This window comes from Cebidichthys violaceus, unplaced genomic scaffold (genome assembly GCF_023349555.1).
Source record: "Cebidichthys violaceus isolate CVI_PGR_0920_01 unplaced genomic scaffold, fCebVio1.0.p SCAF_1, whole genome shotgun sequence".
NCBI classification, from domain to species: domain Eukaryota; kingdom Metazoa; phylum Chordata; class Actinopteri; order Perciformes; family Stichaeidae; genus Cebidichthys; species Cebidichthys violaceus.
The window spans coordinates 7879237-7894945 of record NW_027176262.1 but is presented as its reverse complement, the minus strand read 5'-3'; the positions used below and the strand labels follow the sequence as shown (position 1 = coordinate 7894945).

The following is a 15709-nucleotide window of genomic DNA, read 5'->3' as shown; positions in this document are numbered from 1 at the left end:
ACTTGTATTTTGCATTTTTGATGTCTGGTTGCTGCAACCCCATTGTTTCTAAGAAAGAATAAAGGGAACTGAACTGTGAGGGTTCCGGACAGAAGCTTTAATCCCTGACATACCCCACTCTAACCTCTGTCTACACCATAAACACACACATGCTTGAACATGGATGGAACTTCTTACATGCACGCATACACAAACAGACACACTCCTTCCTGTGCCCGTCACCTTTGTAAGGCCACAAAAATATTGTGATTTAGAAACAATAAAGCAACAGTTCAAACAGACATGCGAGTCTGCAGAGATTCCGCTCTGAGAGACTGATACCAAGAACGAGGAGGGAGGCTCATTGGAAAGCTACCAGGGCGCGGACCGAGGCCTCGGAACATAAAATTTAATGGACACTGTCAAAGCCACTTCGTCCATGAAATCAAGAGTAAAGGTCATGGTAAAGTGCAACTAGTAGTTCATAATTTCAACATGTTTTACAAATAATTAGACAATTAAGGAACACATAGTGAGGAAGACAGAAGACCCACGAGAGTCTTTCAAACAAGAAGCAAACGTTCACTTTGCAAGCCTGACCTCTGACCTCCCTCTTTTTAGGGATCAATGAACATTTTTGTAGCTCTATTTCTCTGTGCTCGCTGCACATGATGATGTGTTTTGGGGTAGCGTAAGTGCACACACGAGCAGGCGCAGGAGGGCGATTACGAATATGAGGGGAATTCCCCCGACAGCTCCACCCCTTCCCTGAGGGCCGCCGCAGATAAACAGTGAAAACTCACACAAACAAAAACAAAAAAAGAGGCAGCAACCCACTGAAGAACAGACAAGGCAGCGTTTGATTCATTAGCATGTAATGGACACACACCAACAAACACACACACACACACACACACACACACACACACACACACACACACACACACACACACACACACACACACACACACACACACACACACACACACACAGTGACAGCCAGCAGTTTAACAGAGGCTTAAAATAACTGGTTATTCTGTAGATAAGATAGCCAGTGTGTCTGAGTTCACACTGAGAAAGCAAGCAGCTTCAGCATCAAGACCATGTCTTATTTGTATGGGAGAGGAAAAACAACACAGAAGAAATTATTTGAGAAAAAATTAAAAACATTTCTCCTTTGGAAATAAACATGAATCTGTAAGATCCCATTAATGCAAAAGCTTTCCTCTGCTCTGCGCAGACTGCAGCAGTAGTTAGGGAAACTAAGCTCTTGTACGTACTGATCAATTATTTTCCATCTATCTATATCTAAGTATCATTTCTCCTTATGTTTGTGCATTTGTCCATTCACACTACTTATCTTTTTCTCTTTCACCCACTCCCTCTGTCAAAGGTTACAACCACAAGAGGATCAAAGGCTATAATCGGACTACTTCATTACCTTGACGCGATTAGTCATTAGCAGAGTAAACACAGTCACATTTTCCCCGGTCACACCCCGTTGGCCGACTCCTCGCTCACACAGAGCTCATTCGACAGGTATGCCATTCAGTGACGTTGCTGTTCTGCTACAAGGAACTCTCAGTCTGGGTGCTGCTGCTCTTAGTGCAAAAAAACATATAAATCTCAAGCTATATTAACATCTAAAAGCTATGGAAGAAGGAAGATACAGCAGACCCTCAACCCAGCACTTAAACAAAACTTCCACTATTCATTTCAAGCAAAAATAAATCACAAAGTATCATTAAATTCAGGAAGAATTCCTACTACATTGGGTACTTGTGCTTGCCCAGCAGCAGCACAACAACAACAACAACAGTGCATGTCCACACGAGATGCAACCTTCCTGCGGCTATCAGGGTCATGCAACATGTAAAGCACGTTTGGCAGCCACCATCACTTGGCATCTAAACAAAACCATTTTGTGACTTAGATAGAAATAAAGAGTACGAGCACACAATGTGCAGCTGGTTCCAGCAAATTGGATGAACATGTAAGAGAGCCAACATGGCTATATTCATTTTAGATCGAGTCAGCTGTGGTAAAGTGACCTCGTGAAGAAGCAGAAACTTCGTCAGGTGGAAACTCTGCATCTACAAAATGACTTTTTTAGGCCTTTAGGCCTTTTTTAGGTCCCCTAAGACCTCAATAAGTAGCATCTTGTTTAAATGATCTGCGTTGGATTTGCAAGGTTGTTCTAAGTTTGTACATGTGCAATCTTGAAATCTCTTTTTTTACGATCAACCCTTTTTCATAACTCAATACATCTCAAGCCATTATCTCAGTGAGTTACAGTCCCTTCATGATTTCACCGCCAGTGTATTAACACAGTGAATGACTGTCTGTGTTTTGCTAATATGCCCCTCAGCCACTTCATCCCACTCAATACTGAGTGAGAATCAATAGCGCGAATGAGATTAACGCTCATATCCCTCTGCACTGTCTTATGAAAGGCTCTTCAGGGCCTCGTTGGATGATGTTAATTACACTTTTAATCCATTTTCCTTTCAATTGAGGAGCGCAGTGGAGGGGTTTTCCAGCCCTAATTGCCCTAATTATCTTAACGACAAAACATGCCGATCGTGGAGGGATCTATGCAAGAAGTGCTCAGGCTGCGTCGTTCAGCTGAGCGCATTAGCAAACAAATGAGGATATCAGGGGAGCCTGTGTCAGCGACGGTCAAAGGCTAAAGTTGGACACAAACAGCAGGTCGCAGGTAGTTAAAAGACTTAACGATTACAAATTAGCTTAACCAAGATTCTTTGTCATTAATTCATTTTCTCTGAATACTTTTAAAGAATTTTGCATATCAATAATAATAAATAATTGTATATTTCTTCTAAATTCTTCTTCTGAGCTGTTTCTGCTTGTAAATGACTCAATTCAAACCTTTGCAGGATAAATTAATTACAGGTTTCAGTGTGACTCACACACTGCGACACCTGCCATCTCCTTCCTCTCTGATCTTTCCTGTTACTTTCCACTCTGCAGTGTCAAATATGTAAAGCAATAAAACACAAAGGTCATACAAATAAAGGCTGTCCTTGTTATAATATAGTGAAAGTACTGAATGTGCAGCTAATTCTAATATGAGAGAAAATCTGTAACTTAAGTCCCATTAAATTCAAACAGCTGGACATCTACAGTGATGCAATGTTTCTAAATTCTTAATTTTTATTTTCCCATTGGAACGAGAGAATCAATATGTGAGAAATTATGGCCACAGAGAAGATTGCAAGACTGTATATCACTTTCAGTTGTTGAAAATTGATTCCATGTGCTAATTTTACAAATAAGTTCTGACTTTCTTTTTGTTAACGTTTGAAAACCTGTTGAATGTTGATGTTCTCTGCAGATGCTTTCACAACATAGATCTGTTATGCCATTATAGTAGAGCTGACGGGTTAAAAATGAATTACGAGAGAGAAAGAGAGAAGAGATATTCCAAACTGTTCCTGCAGTAAGACATAACAGGCATTTTCCTCTCTCTCTCTCTTCTCACTCATTCATTCCTCGCTCCTCTATCCCTCACCCTCCTGAGATTGGTCATAAAGTTTTATGATAAACAGAACTGGGTCAGAAATAAGAGGACGGAGGCCAGTTTTACTCTCACGCTGGCAGGGCTAAATTGGTAAAGAACCAGGACCAAATGAAGACCAGCACACCTGGAAATTGCTGTCGTTGTGTTACATTGTCCTAAAATAATTCATGCCACAAGTAATTTCTGCTGATGGCGCGGAGTGTGAAGAGTTGGCTAAATTTGGTTCTGAGGGAGGATTTTTTACGGAGCAAGTAATATGTAAGCCCTGGGTAGCTCTGCCTGTGAGAATCTGGTGATGGTACGCATTGTGCGGCGGCTGTGTAATATGTGGTTTCAGGCTGGTTCTAGACTCAGCACTTCTCTGTGGCAGTAAAAACCTGTTGGAATCAGGTACTGTGTTTTAACATTTCCAGCTCGGAATGAGGAGCATGGGGAGTCATCTGAACCGCAGTGAACAATTCACAGTCCTGCAAAGCGTGCACACACACACACACACACACACACACACACACACACACACACACACACACTAAAGTTCACACATGCATACTGTACATGTAGAAACACAATTACAGGTGTGTGCACACACTCTGGAGACACAATAAAACACTTCACACACTCAAAACAATTCAATGAATAAAAGCTCTGGTAAGCACACACACACATACACACACACACACACACACACACACACACACACACGCTACCAAAAACTGACAGCCGCTTTACAAGACCACCCCCTTCAGTCTATTCATTTTAAACACACAGACAGGCATTGTGAGGTGCTACAGTGTTTTCAAAAAACACCAATGTTGGCCGGAAGGCTTAAAGACGGCACATTGTGCTGTGTTGTGACAGTGTGTAATACTTAACAATCACCTCATCATAGCCATGTCCGTGACCTGTCGGAGCCTTACACAGCCACCCGAGCAGAACCACAGTGTTGACAGCGAGTCACACCTCGCGGAGAGGGCGGCATAGAAAAGCTCTCTCTGCTTGTTTGTCTCTCTGTCTCCTTTAAAAGAGACTGGGTAAGTACTCCTGGAAAGCTCCTCTTCTTCTTCTTTCCACAATTTCCCATACTGTTCATGAAAAGAGCGTGGGCTATCCGCTCTCTCAACCTCTTCCTTCCTTACTGCGCAGGAGGATGACATGTGGAGGAAGAGCGAGAGATTTGTTCCTGAGAAGCTCTGAGTTTCTCCCTTTAGAAGATTTCAAAATGATTTCAGGGTCATATATGTTACTGTCATGTACTTTGGACTGAAAATTCAACAGGCGACGCTCAACAAGTAATCTATGGTGGACCACCAGTGAGAGGTGATGACAAGTGTGCATGCTAGATTATGTTTTTTTATTCGGGTCAAGCCATGGTATGCTCCATACACATGTCAAATCTAGTTTAGCCTCTTGTCTTCCTGCCTTGCTGCAGGTTTCTGTGTCGAAGAGAACTTGGGATTACCGAGGTGAACAGGCCCCCATGTGCACAGCACGCACCTCCCTGTGCAGCCAGGTGAGCAAAAAAGGACTGTGACATTCCTGGCATGTCTAAGAGTTTATATCGCAAGCGTGACCGGGAAGTGTGTGGAACTATCATCTCGGCGTGCAGCCTCTGATCCTGCCCTGTGGTCCTCGCACGGCAGAAGCCAGAGCACAATTACAAAAAGAAAACACACACACAGATAGCGAAGAGTCTCTGCGGTTCAGCGTGGGGGAGAGCTGTGTGTGTGTGTGTGTGTGTGTGTGTTTGTGTGAGTTAGAACTGAAGGCAGGGTGGGCCAGCCGCTCATGGGACTATCTGACTTGGATCACAATAATACCTTTTAACACAACAGCACGCAGACAGGACAACCATCGGAAAATAAAGGGAAGCCTTCTGGCATCAGAGCTGTTTTTAAAAAAAAGCAGTTCTAAAGATCTGAATGACTTTCTGTTGCACTTGATTCATCCAGCCAGACAGCAAGATTCAGGCACATCACCATGTGGGAGTTTTATTCTTGCTCTCTGTTTTTTTCTTTTCTTCAGATCATATTCATCTTGTATTTTGTTGAGGTTGTTCAGCCAAGCAGGCTGCGAGTGTGTCCACGTACCTGATCACCTATCTGGCACGCTGTCAGGTTATGCTGCTTGGCCGCAGGGGCAAACTGGATGTGCTTCAGCCAGCTCCCGATATCTGGCTTGCTGGCATCCACGCAGAATTTTACATGGCCTGACCCGTCCAAGATCTGCAGAGAGAGAGAGAGAGAGAGAGAGAGAGAGAGAGAGAGAGAGAGAGAGAGAGAGAGAGAGAGCGAGAGAGAGAAATCAGACTTTGATCAGTATCAGTCCAGGTTACTGTGTCCAAACACTGACTAACCATATACCTCCCACAGAGAAATAAGACTCAAATGTTAGGAGCTGGTCTGTGGTGCAACACACACACACACACACACACACACACACACACACACACACACACACACACACACACACACACACACACACACGCATGCACGCACACACACATACACGCACACACACCCTTACACACACACATAATTTGGGTACAGTACAAGGAAAGTCTATTTTAATCATCTAAAAATTCCTTTTGGAATATAAAAAGGCTTGAGTGCATTTTTTGGTATTTATAATTACCATGTGTACAGTAATTTATGAGGGAAACAACTTTTTTTCCATTACCACAAAATAATAAAAATGAATGTCAAACAAATTAATAAAATCTATTATATATCTGTGATATTTATTTTTTTGTTTAGTCTTGAGGAAGTTTTCAAGGAAATATGTCATTCCCATTGCAGCAATAAAAAGTCAATTAAATATATTTTTTTCCAGCAACAATAAATCAGTACCAATACAAGACTGTAAAGCCCTAAACATAATATATAAATCAATGAATTAATAAGATTAGAAAAAAATAAAACAAATAATGTAAAAATATGTGATGCAACAAATTCTGGTTGATCAGTCTGGTATCATTTTGTTAATAAAACGAATTGTATAAATATGCTGCTAAATTATTCTGGATTAAAATTCACTTCAGCTGACGTTTGAATTCGTTTCTGAAAATGTGGTTTCATCGAATTAAATAGTAAAATATACTAAGTTTGTTTTTTATAAATATGAATTTAAAATTGTATTAATTAGGCCTAAACTATATAATAATTATTATAATAGCACTAATAAAAATACTAATAATAAACGAATAAAACAATTGCATTACTCTCCCAGACAAAACTCTTCAAGCATCTTAAAACCAAAATAACAATAAATAGAATGAACTGGATTATTATGCAAATCATAACACCACTGCACTTCTATCGTTTACAAAATATTCATACAGAATTTCCCTCAACGAATTGACAACGGTATAACGTCGTTTTAAGGTGTTAATATTTATTACACCGCAGCTGTAAACTTCACTGGGAAATAGATAAACAGCAGGAAATCGCGAGTGCTAGAAATTACGAGGAAGTAGCCGATTGTTGGGATGCAAAGAGGAATCTCCACCAGGGTCACAAATCTGTCTTTGTATAACCTGCCACTGAATAAATATTTAGCTTGCATAAAGCCCTTTGTCTGGACGAACACTGGATCTACCCATTCATCAAGCAAAAACACTCTCCGGTATATCATTTAACCGTCAAACTAAGTTTACAACGAAATGAACAATGAACCTTTTTGATTGTTTGCTCGATATGCAAATCGTTAAATAAAAGCAATAGTTTCGTTAATCCATAAAGTATGTTACCTCTTACCGTTGAAACTCGCGTGCGACAGTTAAAACCTCTTGGGAGAATAACTGCGCTGCTAAACTGATGAAAAAGTGATGAAAACTCCGGTTTAAAAAAACAACTGTGAACGACAAAAAAGCTCGACTGTCAAATAAACATTACGACTACAAATTGTCTTAGCTGCGGCGCGTTCTCCAGCTTTCTGGCATTGTAAAAGAATAAAAGAAATCACCGGCGTTCTGCTGTTTTTCGGTAGCGGTGTCTCTTCAGGTCTCAAAGCCGCAGGACGAGTCGACTCCTCGCGGGTGCGACTGTCCCTCAGACACCGCGCGGTCGGTTCAAAGTAAATCCTCTCTCACTATATGGTCTCACGGACACCGCGGACTCGGTCAGTCTCCTCTCACTGTCCTACAGACACCACGGCTCGGAACTAAACCACCTCCGGAACATCAACTTGCTCCCAAACTCTTCGCTGTGTGCGCTTCGCTCGGCTCGTCCGCTCCTCACTTGTCACCCCTCCTGTCCTGACGCACCCAGGTGTCCACGAGTAGCCATTCAACTTTTCATTTTTCTCTTCCTCTCACCCCCTCCTCAGCCAGTCGGGATGTTTCGTCTATATGATAGCAGATATATTCATGTGTGTGTGTGTGTGTGTGTGTGTGGGGTGGGAGGGTGGGTTTCAAACATCGCCCCCTACTTCGCGCGTCCCGGACAGTTTTGTGTGATGTTTCTCTTGAGCGCATTGTCTCATAAAGAAGGACCCGGCGCGTCCATCTCTATAGCTCAGAGAGAGGCGACTCAAAACTCGGGACCGTCTTCGCCTCGGTCCCCGGTCGGAAGCGACTTCTTCTCCGCAGTAAATTTTAAAGTGACAGGGGCCCGGGGTTGGAGAGGGTGAGCGGGGTCAGGGAGAGGTCGGGATGGGGCTTCTGAATGGATGAACTACACACACACAGGCTGCACACTTTAATGAACCAACATGAGCATCAAAGCGCGTATCATTATCCACGTGTTTCCAAACTTCGTTTTCTTTTCTTTTCTCAACACGCCGAGCCTGTTCATGGACCATTTTACGGCATTATTAACCTAAACTGAAACGGAGTTTTTTTTTCTCATTTGCTTTACTTTTTTTGTAACCTCCAGGTTATGACTTAGTTTTGTGTCACAGTTATGTTCTAGCAACAACAATAATAAAAGTGAGCACTATAATAAAAAAACAGTCTCTAATTGTGCTCGCTTTACGGAATAATGTAACAGTTAGACTTAAGTGTTCCTCTTGGGGACCTCCAGGAAACTCCATATGGACCATTGGAAGTCCCTGTGCCTCAATTTGGGAAACACTGACCTAATCACATGCTTTTCCCAGGACTTGAACAAGGTTGGTTGTTAGCTGGCTGTACTTGTGAGTTTTCCTCACAAACTATCCCCTTTACACACCCAATAAGCAAAGAATAAATGCTGCTTTGAAATAACCAAGAAAAAAAGATTAGACAGAGGCACGGGCTCAGTTTGGTAGTGTTTGAATCAATCTTGTATTCAAAATAAATATTTAAATTGTGGAGTATTATCTTTCCTCTGGCCTCGTGCACCTGCTTTACATAGGCTCAGAATTAGTTTGAATTCGTTGGTGTTTCATCTAGCTGTGAAAGTTTAATAAAAGCGTAAAAACCGATACTATATATAAACGGACAAGGGTATAGAATAATAAAGAAACGTCCTCGTTGTCAGTGAGCGGAGTTTATTAGGCAGCTCATAAAGCTGGAGAGGACAGGGCTTTGGCTGACGAGAGCAGATGATGATGGATAACGCCTCACACTGTGACATTGACCTTCCATCCCAGATAATGCCTATTGTTTTACGAAATTGCGGAGCAAATGTGCAGGAAGGACAGGAAAAATCATGTGTAAATAAGGCAGGACCCCGCCACCGATTCCCATCGTCTCGCGCTCCTTGAGAACCGAGGAGAGACCCCGGTCCGCCCGGTCATTGATTTCCTGCCTCTCCTCGACTTGTCCATTGTTGGAACCCTTTTTAATTTAGCCATAAATTGGGAAAGCTCAAGTCGAATGAGCTGTTCTATTTTCTTCCTGTCAGGATGAGGGATTTGTTTTATGATGCATTGTGTATTAAATACAAGTAATCTGGAAAAGTGATTGCTTCACGGCCTCTCCGAGTCTGATCGAGGATCCTGATAGAGAGAGGGGTCCGAGCTCTTTTCTGAAAAGGAGGAAATGTCTTAAAAAAAAGGAGGATAAACACGCGGGGTTTGTGGTATCACCGGGGCTAAATAAGGGGTAAGGACCCCATGAGTCTGGCAGCGAGGAGAGCTGCAGTACTTCTTCACCCTGTCAGGAGAGGGCGTGCTCAACTGAACTGAACTTTTCAAACATTTCTAAAAGAATACCTTTTTAGATGACAATATGATAGTTAAACATAATTATGGCTTTGCATTTATTGTTATGAAGCGAACTGTTAATTTAATCTGGAGCATTTCCATCATCGAATATTGAGGAAAATAATTAAAGTCAGAACAAAATAAAAATAAAATTATTAAATTATGACACTTGTCAGACGTCGTTAGCTGCACTATTTTATCCCCGTAAATCTAGTCTATATAAGCCGTTTTGGAAGTTTTAGGGGTCTAACATTTTGGGGTGAGTAAATTGACTGAAAAAAAAAAAAATTCAATCCAACTTTCCTTTGAGGATCACGTGCTGGCCTTTATTTTTGAGCCGTGAATTCCACTTCACGTTGAAAGCACCGCAGCTTATATCTCAGTTTGTAACAGTCTGCTCTATCACTCAGCTTTTTGACTTATAATAAGATGGGGGTCATTTCTTTCTCGTCCGAGTGAATTGCAGCACAAAACATCTACATTAAGGCGTCAAATTGCTAGATGGGACATGAAAGATTCAGCTGTATGGGCCTGAATATATAATCACCTGAACGAGCGGCTATAAAGCTCTGGAATCTACACGGAAAAAAGACCGATGGGGGTGAATTTAAAACGCTTGTTCGTTTGTTAATAAACCACGAGAATGATTTGCAAGGCGTAGCTCTAATTTATATTTATTTCCCCAATCCGCCATAAGCACTGTTCTGATATGCTGAGATGAAATAGATCTGTTTTATCTGAATTATGCCATGCCTTTTGTCATAATGGTTTTGACATAGCGACTAAATAGCGGTGTGGAAAAGCTGTTTATCAACAAATTACAAACCAAACACATGCAGGCTTCAGGGTATGTTAGTTCCGACTATATCATGCCACACAGCATTTCATACTTATTTAAGAGACCCTTAAAACGGACAGCATCCGCGTAATGTTTAGTGCTGAGGCTTTAAAGTGCTGTGAAATTCTTGAAAGGAGGTTAAATTGCTTTAATGGGCCCATGCTTATTTTGCTTGCGGCTTTCTTGTTTGTTTTAGGAGCTCGGTCACGCAAAAAACCCAATTCATACATGAATGTGGGGAATTTTTATGATCAAATAGCTTCATATTTTACTTGATCTGAGCTTCATGGGCTAACACTGGCCAGTTATCCTTTGAATAACTTTGCAGCCATGTTTTAATTTTTTTTTCTGGTATAAAAAAAGAAGAAGTGATTTTGGATTTTGCTGCTCCATCTAGAGCCATGTGAAGTCAGATGGGACAGGCTGGAGAAGAGGGGGGATTCCCGTGTGGGTTGCAAACTGACTCCAGCCAGCGAGCAGCAGAGCCTACACCGCTGCAGCAGCCGAGGGGCCACATGGAAACACTGTATAGGCCTGTGTGGTGCATTCCAGCACATCCTCCAGGAGAGCGGAAAGAAAAAAGAATGAGAGAGAAGCGAGGAGAGAAAGAAAATATCGCAGCCAAGTCCACATGAAATAGTTCTACCATTCACGGCAAGACCTCCCATTGACACCGGTCGAAAAGCTGCATTAAGCCTCCATCACGACTCTGTGTGCACACGGCCCCCCTGCGCATTTTATTTTGCTTAAATGTGGGGCGATTCAATCAAGTGGTAAAAACTCATTTAAAGCTCAAACGATCGGTTAGTCTAGAGTTTGCGCAACGCTCTGCAACTTCTTCTTTAAGCAGCGTCGATTAGTGCACAATGCACTGTGTATGGACTGTGCAGCCTCGCGTGCCTATATTAAAAGGATGGGCTTGCTGTCCTTATAGCCCAATTACCATAGAGACAGAGCAGAGGAAATTAAAGGAGAAAATGTAAATAAGAAAAATTTCCTTGGGTCTGGAAGTAGGCCCGTTGTGAGCGGCGTGTTAATCTCCACCTCAGTAATTTGGTTCTGCGGGAGAAGACAGAAGCCCTGCTGCTGTGCCCTGCACTTCATAAATCACTGCTTTATGTGGACAAGGTCAGCGCCCCCCCCCCCCCCCCCCCCCTCCTCCTCCACTGGCCCCTCCGCCATGTTTACCCGGCCGCCCGGGGGCTCTCAGGACCAGACCAGCTCACTTCTAATTACTTTGGATTATTTTCATTTTGCCGGGGGTTAGCCAGGAATTCCGGCAGGGACAGCAAGAGAGAGGGATGATTTCTTGACAAATTCTGCGGTCTGTGAGGAACAGGCCCGGCGTGTTTGCTGAATTAGCACCCAGTCATTTTGTTATGGCACTGTCGGTTCCCGTCTCTGACAGCTCCGTGCAGTGACGGGTCGGCCAGAGCACTGTATGCACATCAATGTCTATATTAACAGATGCTTGTATTCATTAACAACCTAAAATAACAATTTTCTTTTAGAACAGGGGGTTCTTCCATTGTGTGTGTGTGTGTGTGTGTGTGTGTGGGGGGGGGGGGGGGGGGGGGGGCATCACATGACACGATGCTTGATTGAGATCATTTATGAGGATACATAAATGATCTCATTTTATTTACCAGTTCAGAGAAGGACCTGTGAGAGAGGCTTCTTGTTTTTCCATCATTAGAATGCATTTGTTAACCTGAGCTGCAGGCCAATAAAGAGACACTCAAGTACTTTACATTAATACATTAAAACAACAGAATCCCCTCAAAATGCACAGAATCTGGGCTGAAATCTGTGTTGCAGAAGCAGGGGTGCATGTGCAGGGCCAATACATGCACTAATATCTCCTCCATGTAGATTGTATTAGAATGAATGTGGTATTTAATGGTTCCTCAATGTGAATGAGATATATTGTTCCTTGTGCCAAAATCAACACTGACAGCAGGAATGGCACAACATGACCGGGCACAACAACAACAACACACGCTCACTGATCATCACTGAACCTACTATCAAAAACCGTCCGAGCGTCAGGAGGAAGGGGTGAATGTAAAAAGTCATTCAAAAGTTAATTTAAAGATAATTGGTTTTAAGTGGCTGCAGCAAGTTGGGGGCTTTGAGTGTGTGTGTGTGTGTGTGTGTGTGTGGGGGGGGGGGTGATGTACAGAAAGTAGTACAGGCAGTGGTAATCACAGACACTTCCTTCGCAGACCCTCAGCATACAGGGCCACACTGTATGTGGGCTTCGGGGTGCGATAAAGCTGCACAAGAGTCAAAGGTCACGTTTTTCAAGCATAAATTCAGCGGGCACACCGCTCCTTACACGCATGGGACAGACTGGAAACTTAAACAACCCACTCCAGTCCAGCCAGAGAAAGGGGGGGGAGGTAATTAGAGCATGTTGCCGGTCGCCGCAGGGTGAACAAATCGGCTCTAAAACGCTCATAGATATCATCTTTAAAAGGGCTTTTTATGTACAAGAGGTAAGGCGGTATGGAACTGAACACGGCACTTCAGATGTTCAAGTGTCACACATTCATTACATTTATTGAGCTCTTCTCACGTTTAAAGTGAGGGCTCTGCTGCAACACGACGACAATCTGCTTTTCATATACCGCGTCCAATTGGAAGGCTAATATTTTAATGCTGGCGGATAGCAGACAGACGAAACACTTGTTCAGTGTGACTGGAGAGAGAGCTGCCATGACAGTGAACTATCGGAAACTGAATCTAATAGAGCAAGCATCTAATATCATATGAATGAAGGATGAACATATATCAGAGTTATATAGAAGCTGATTGCAGGTAAAAAAAAAATAGAGTTATAACCAGTTAATTTTTCTTTGACAGAGCAACGACTTTGGTAAAAAAATAGCATTTACCCAAAAGTAGATACACAGACCCTTTTGTGTGTTTACTTTTGTCGAGTGTTTCCCTCGTGTTCTTAGCAAAGCACAGAAAAAGGCTCGTATTGTTGTACCGAGGAGGAAAACATGGCGAGTGGGCCAAATGGGTATAAGCAGATTGTCTGCACACGCATGGAAACCCCCACCACACACACACACACACACACACACACACACACACACTGGAATTTGTTACCCAGCACAGGTCAGCTCAGTGTATGTGGGCATGATTAAAGTCAGAATTAACTCGGAAAACAACAAATCAGTTGCAACAACCCTAAAATGAAGGAAAGCTGAGTAGCTCACACATAACACGGGGACACGGAGTGGCTCCCATTAAAGGCTTCACTGGCTTTCAGTAGCATCAAAGAGGCCCCCGAGTTAGGCTGGGATTATATTTAACCCGGGAGCTCGTTGCACTGCTGAGTACAGGGCACATGCTGATGCTGCTGCCAGTACACCATGCTTCTGGCATTTCGACCAACGCTCTCATTAAAATGTGGCTTGGGCACTGTTTCCTAAAGGAACACACACATGGAGTAACGCGGGGTTGTTGAAAACAAACCCTCAACAACAAAACAACAACACAAAAAAATTACTATATATATATATATATGACTATATTACTATGGCGACTTTATAATGAATTCAAGATCGTATAGTATGTTTGTTTTTTTTAACGCTACTTACGATATAGCTTTTACTACTCGAGGAGCTGTGTAGTATTTCAAATTCTTAACAATATCTATTTATACCTCTGCAATTCAACATACTTTACTAGTTGTGCTGTAGTAGTACAGTTGAGTAATAGTTGAGTACAATGTCACGAAATGTCAAAACGTGAGGATATTTCCAATAATGATACCATATTCTGAATTATAATACGACAAATGTATATAAAGTCAGTAGAATAATCACAATGATTTTCACAGCAATTAACATGAGACCAAAATCCTCATATGTGGAAAAACTAGAACGTTGATCGCTATATTTAGTTTTTAATAAGAACACGTACGTAATCATTTTCAAGATGATTTCATCTGAATATGATGAAAGTCTGAAAGTCGATAAATTACACTATTGGTGCATACAGGCTTGTAAATATGAGAACAACAAAAGTTCTCTGTGTATGTCTGTATATCCTGAGATAAAGCAATCTCACTTGGCACATTTCAGTAGTCAGACTTGATATGAACCGTCAGACATGTGCGTCAATACTCCCAAGGTTTATTCAATTCCAAACCAATCATTCTGGTGTCATACACTTTTGGGTTAATATTCTAACTGTGAGGCCCAGGGCTAGGTGAAGATAAATCAGCTTTTATGATGGGTTGTTATGGTTTTTACGGCACTGGGGTTGTGAGGGACTGATTTGGGGATCAATCACCTGCAGGTGTCTGCTGGGGTGCTGTGAGGATCGATTGAGGATCTAGAGCTGCAGTGATGGAATAGAGGTGTGTTTGCTTGTGTGTTGAGATTGGGTGCAGTTGTAGAAGTGTGTGAAGAGTCTGTGAGGGTGAGAGACAAAGTGATGAAGGTGTGTGTGTGTGTGTTTGTGTGTGTGTGTGTGTGTGTGAGTGCTTCAGAGACAGAGAAGAGATATATCTGAGGCTGCAGCGGTGATGAAGGGTCGCTGGACTATGACCAGACCATCTCGGCTCTTATCGGAGTCCCCCCCCCTTCCTCCCTCTCTCTCTCAATCCACTTCTTTATCTAGATGGCACTTTGGAAAATCTCATTGTCACACAACATTTAACAAAGGCAAAAGTCCCATGCGGGCAGCTGGAGATGACTGGCCTGACAGAGCACGGAGCTAGTGTGCAGAGTAAACCTCACACATCCTCTCTCACTCACGTCTCGCGTGTTTTCCACTGGGAGAGGCCAGCAATGTGGGTGCAAAACGCCGCCAAGACACACAAGCCAGCGTGTGCGTCTATGCCCGCAGATGGCACGAGCGGCCATCAACACGCAGACACATTGGTCGCACTGAAGTTGTTCAGTTTCTTTCTCGCTCCCCCCACCCTCCCATGGATACGGTGTTTATACACATTCAACATCTCCCCTGACTGTCAGACGGCTGCTTCCTCTGTCCTGTCAGCGGAGCCCGGCTGAAACAAAAGAGGCGCAGAGCGAGGCCTACGCTTTCTGAATTGGAGGAAGTTGGTGCTGATTAGGCTGCCCCCTTGAAGAAGCATTCCGATCCCGTTAACCCGCTCGCTGGCTGCCCACTCCAAACCATGCAGCAAAGCACCGGGAGAGTAAACCTCACACAGCCCCGCCCTGAGTGCCCTCTCACTGGCGAGGACA

At 42.9% G+C, this 15709-nt stretch overlaps 1 protein-coding gene across 13 annotated transcripts in view; it reads right to left on the bottom strand.

Moving 5' to 3' along the window:
* mecom (MDS1 and EVI1 complex locus) overlaps positions 1-15709 on the bottom strand; it is a 130940-nt gene that overhangs the window by 21367 nt on the left and 93864 nt on the right. For 12 of the 13 annotated variants that reach the window (XM_068708817.1, XM_068708868.1, XM_068708833.1 and 9 more), the window contains exon 3: positions 5608-5742. In XM_068708817.1, the coding sequence (XP_068564918.1) occupies positions 5608-5742 (135 nt within the window). Of the gene's footprint in view, positions 1-5607; positions 5743-7272; positions 7330-7480; positions 7590-15709 lie in introns of those variants that run through there. The other variant, XM_068708923.1, reaches the window with a different exon arrangement.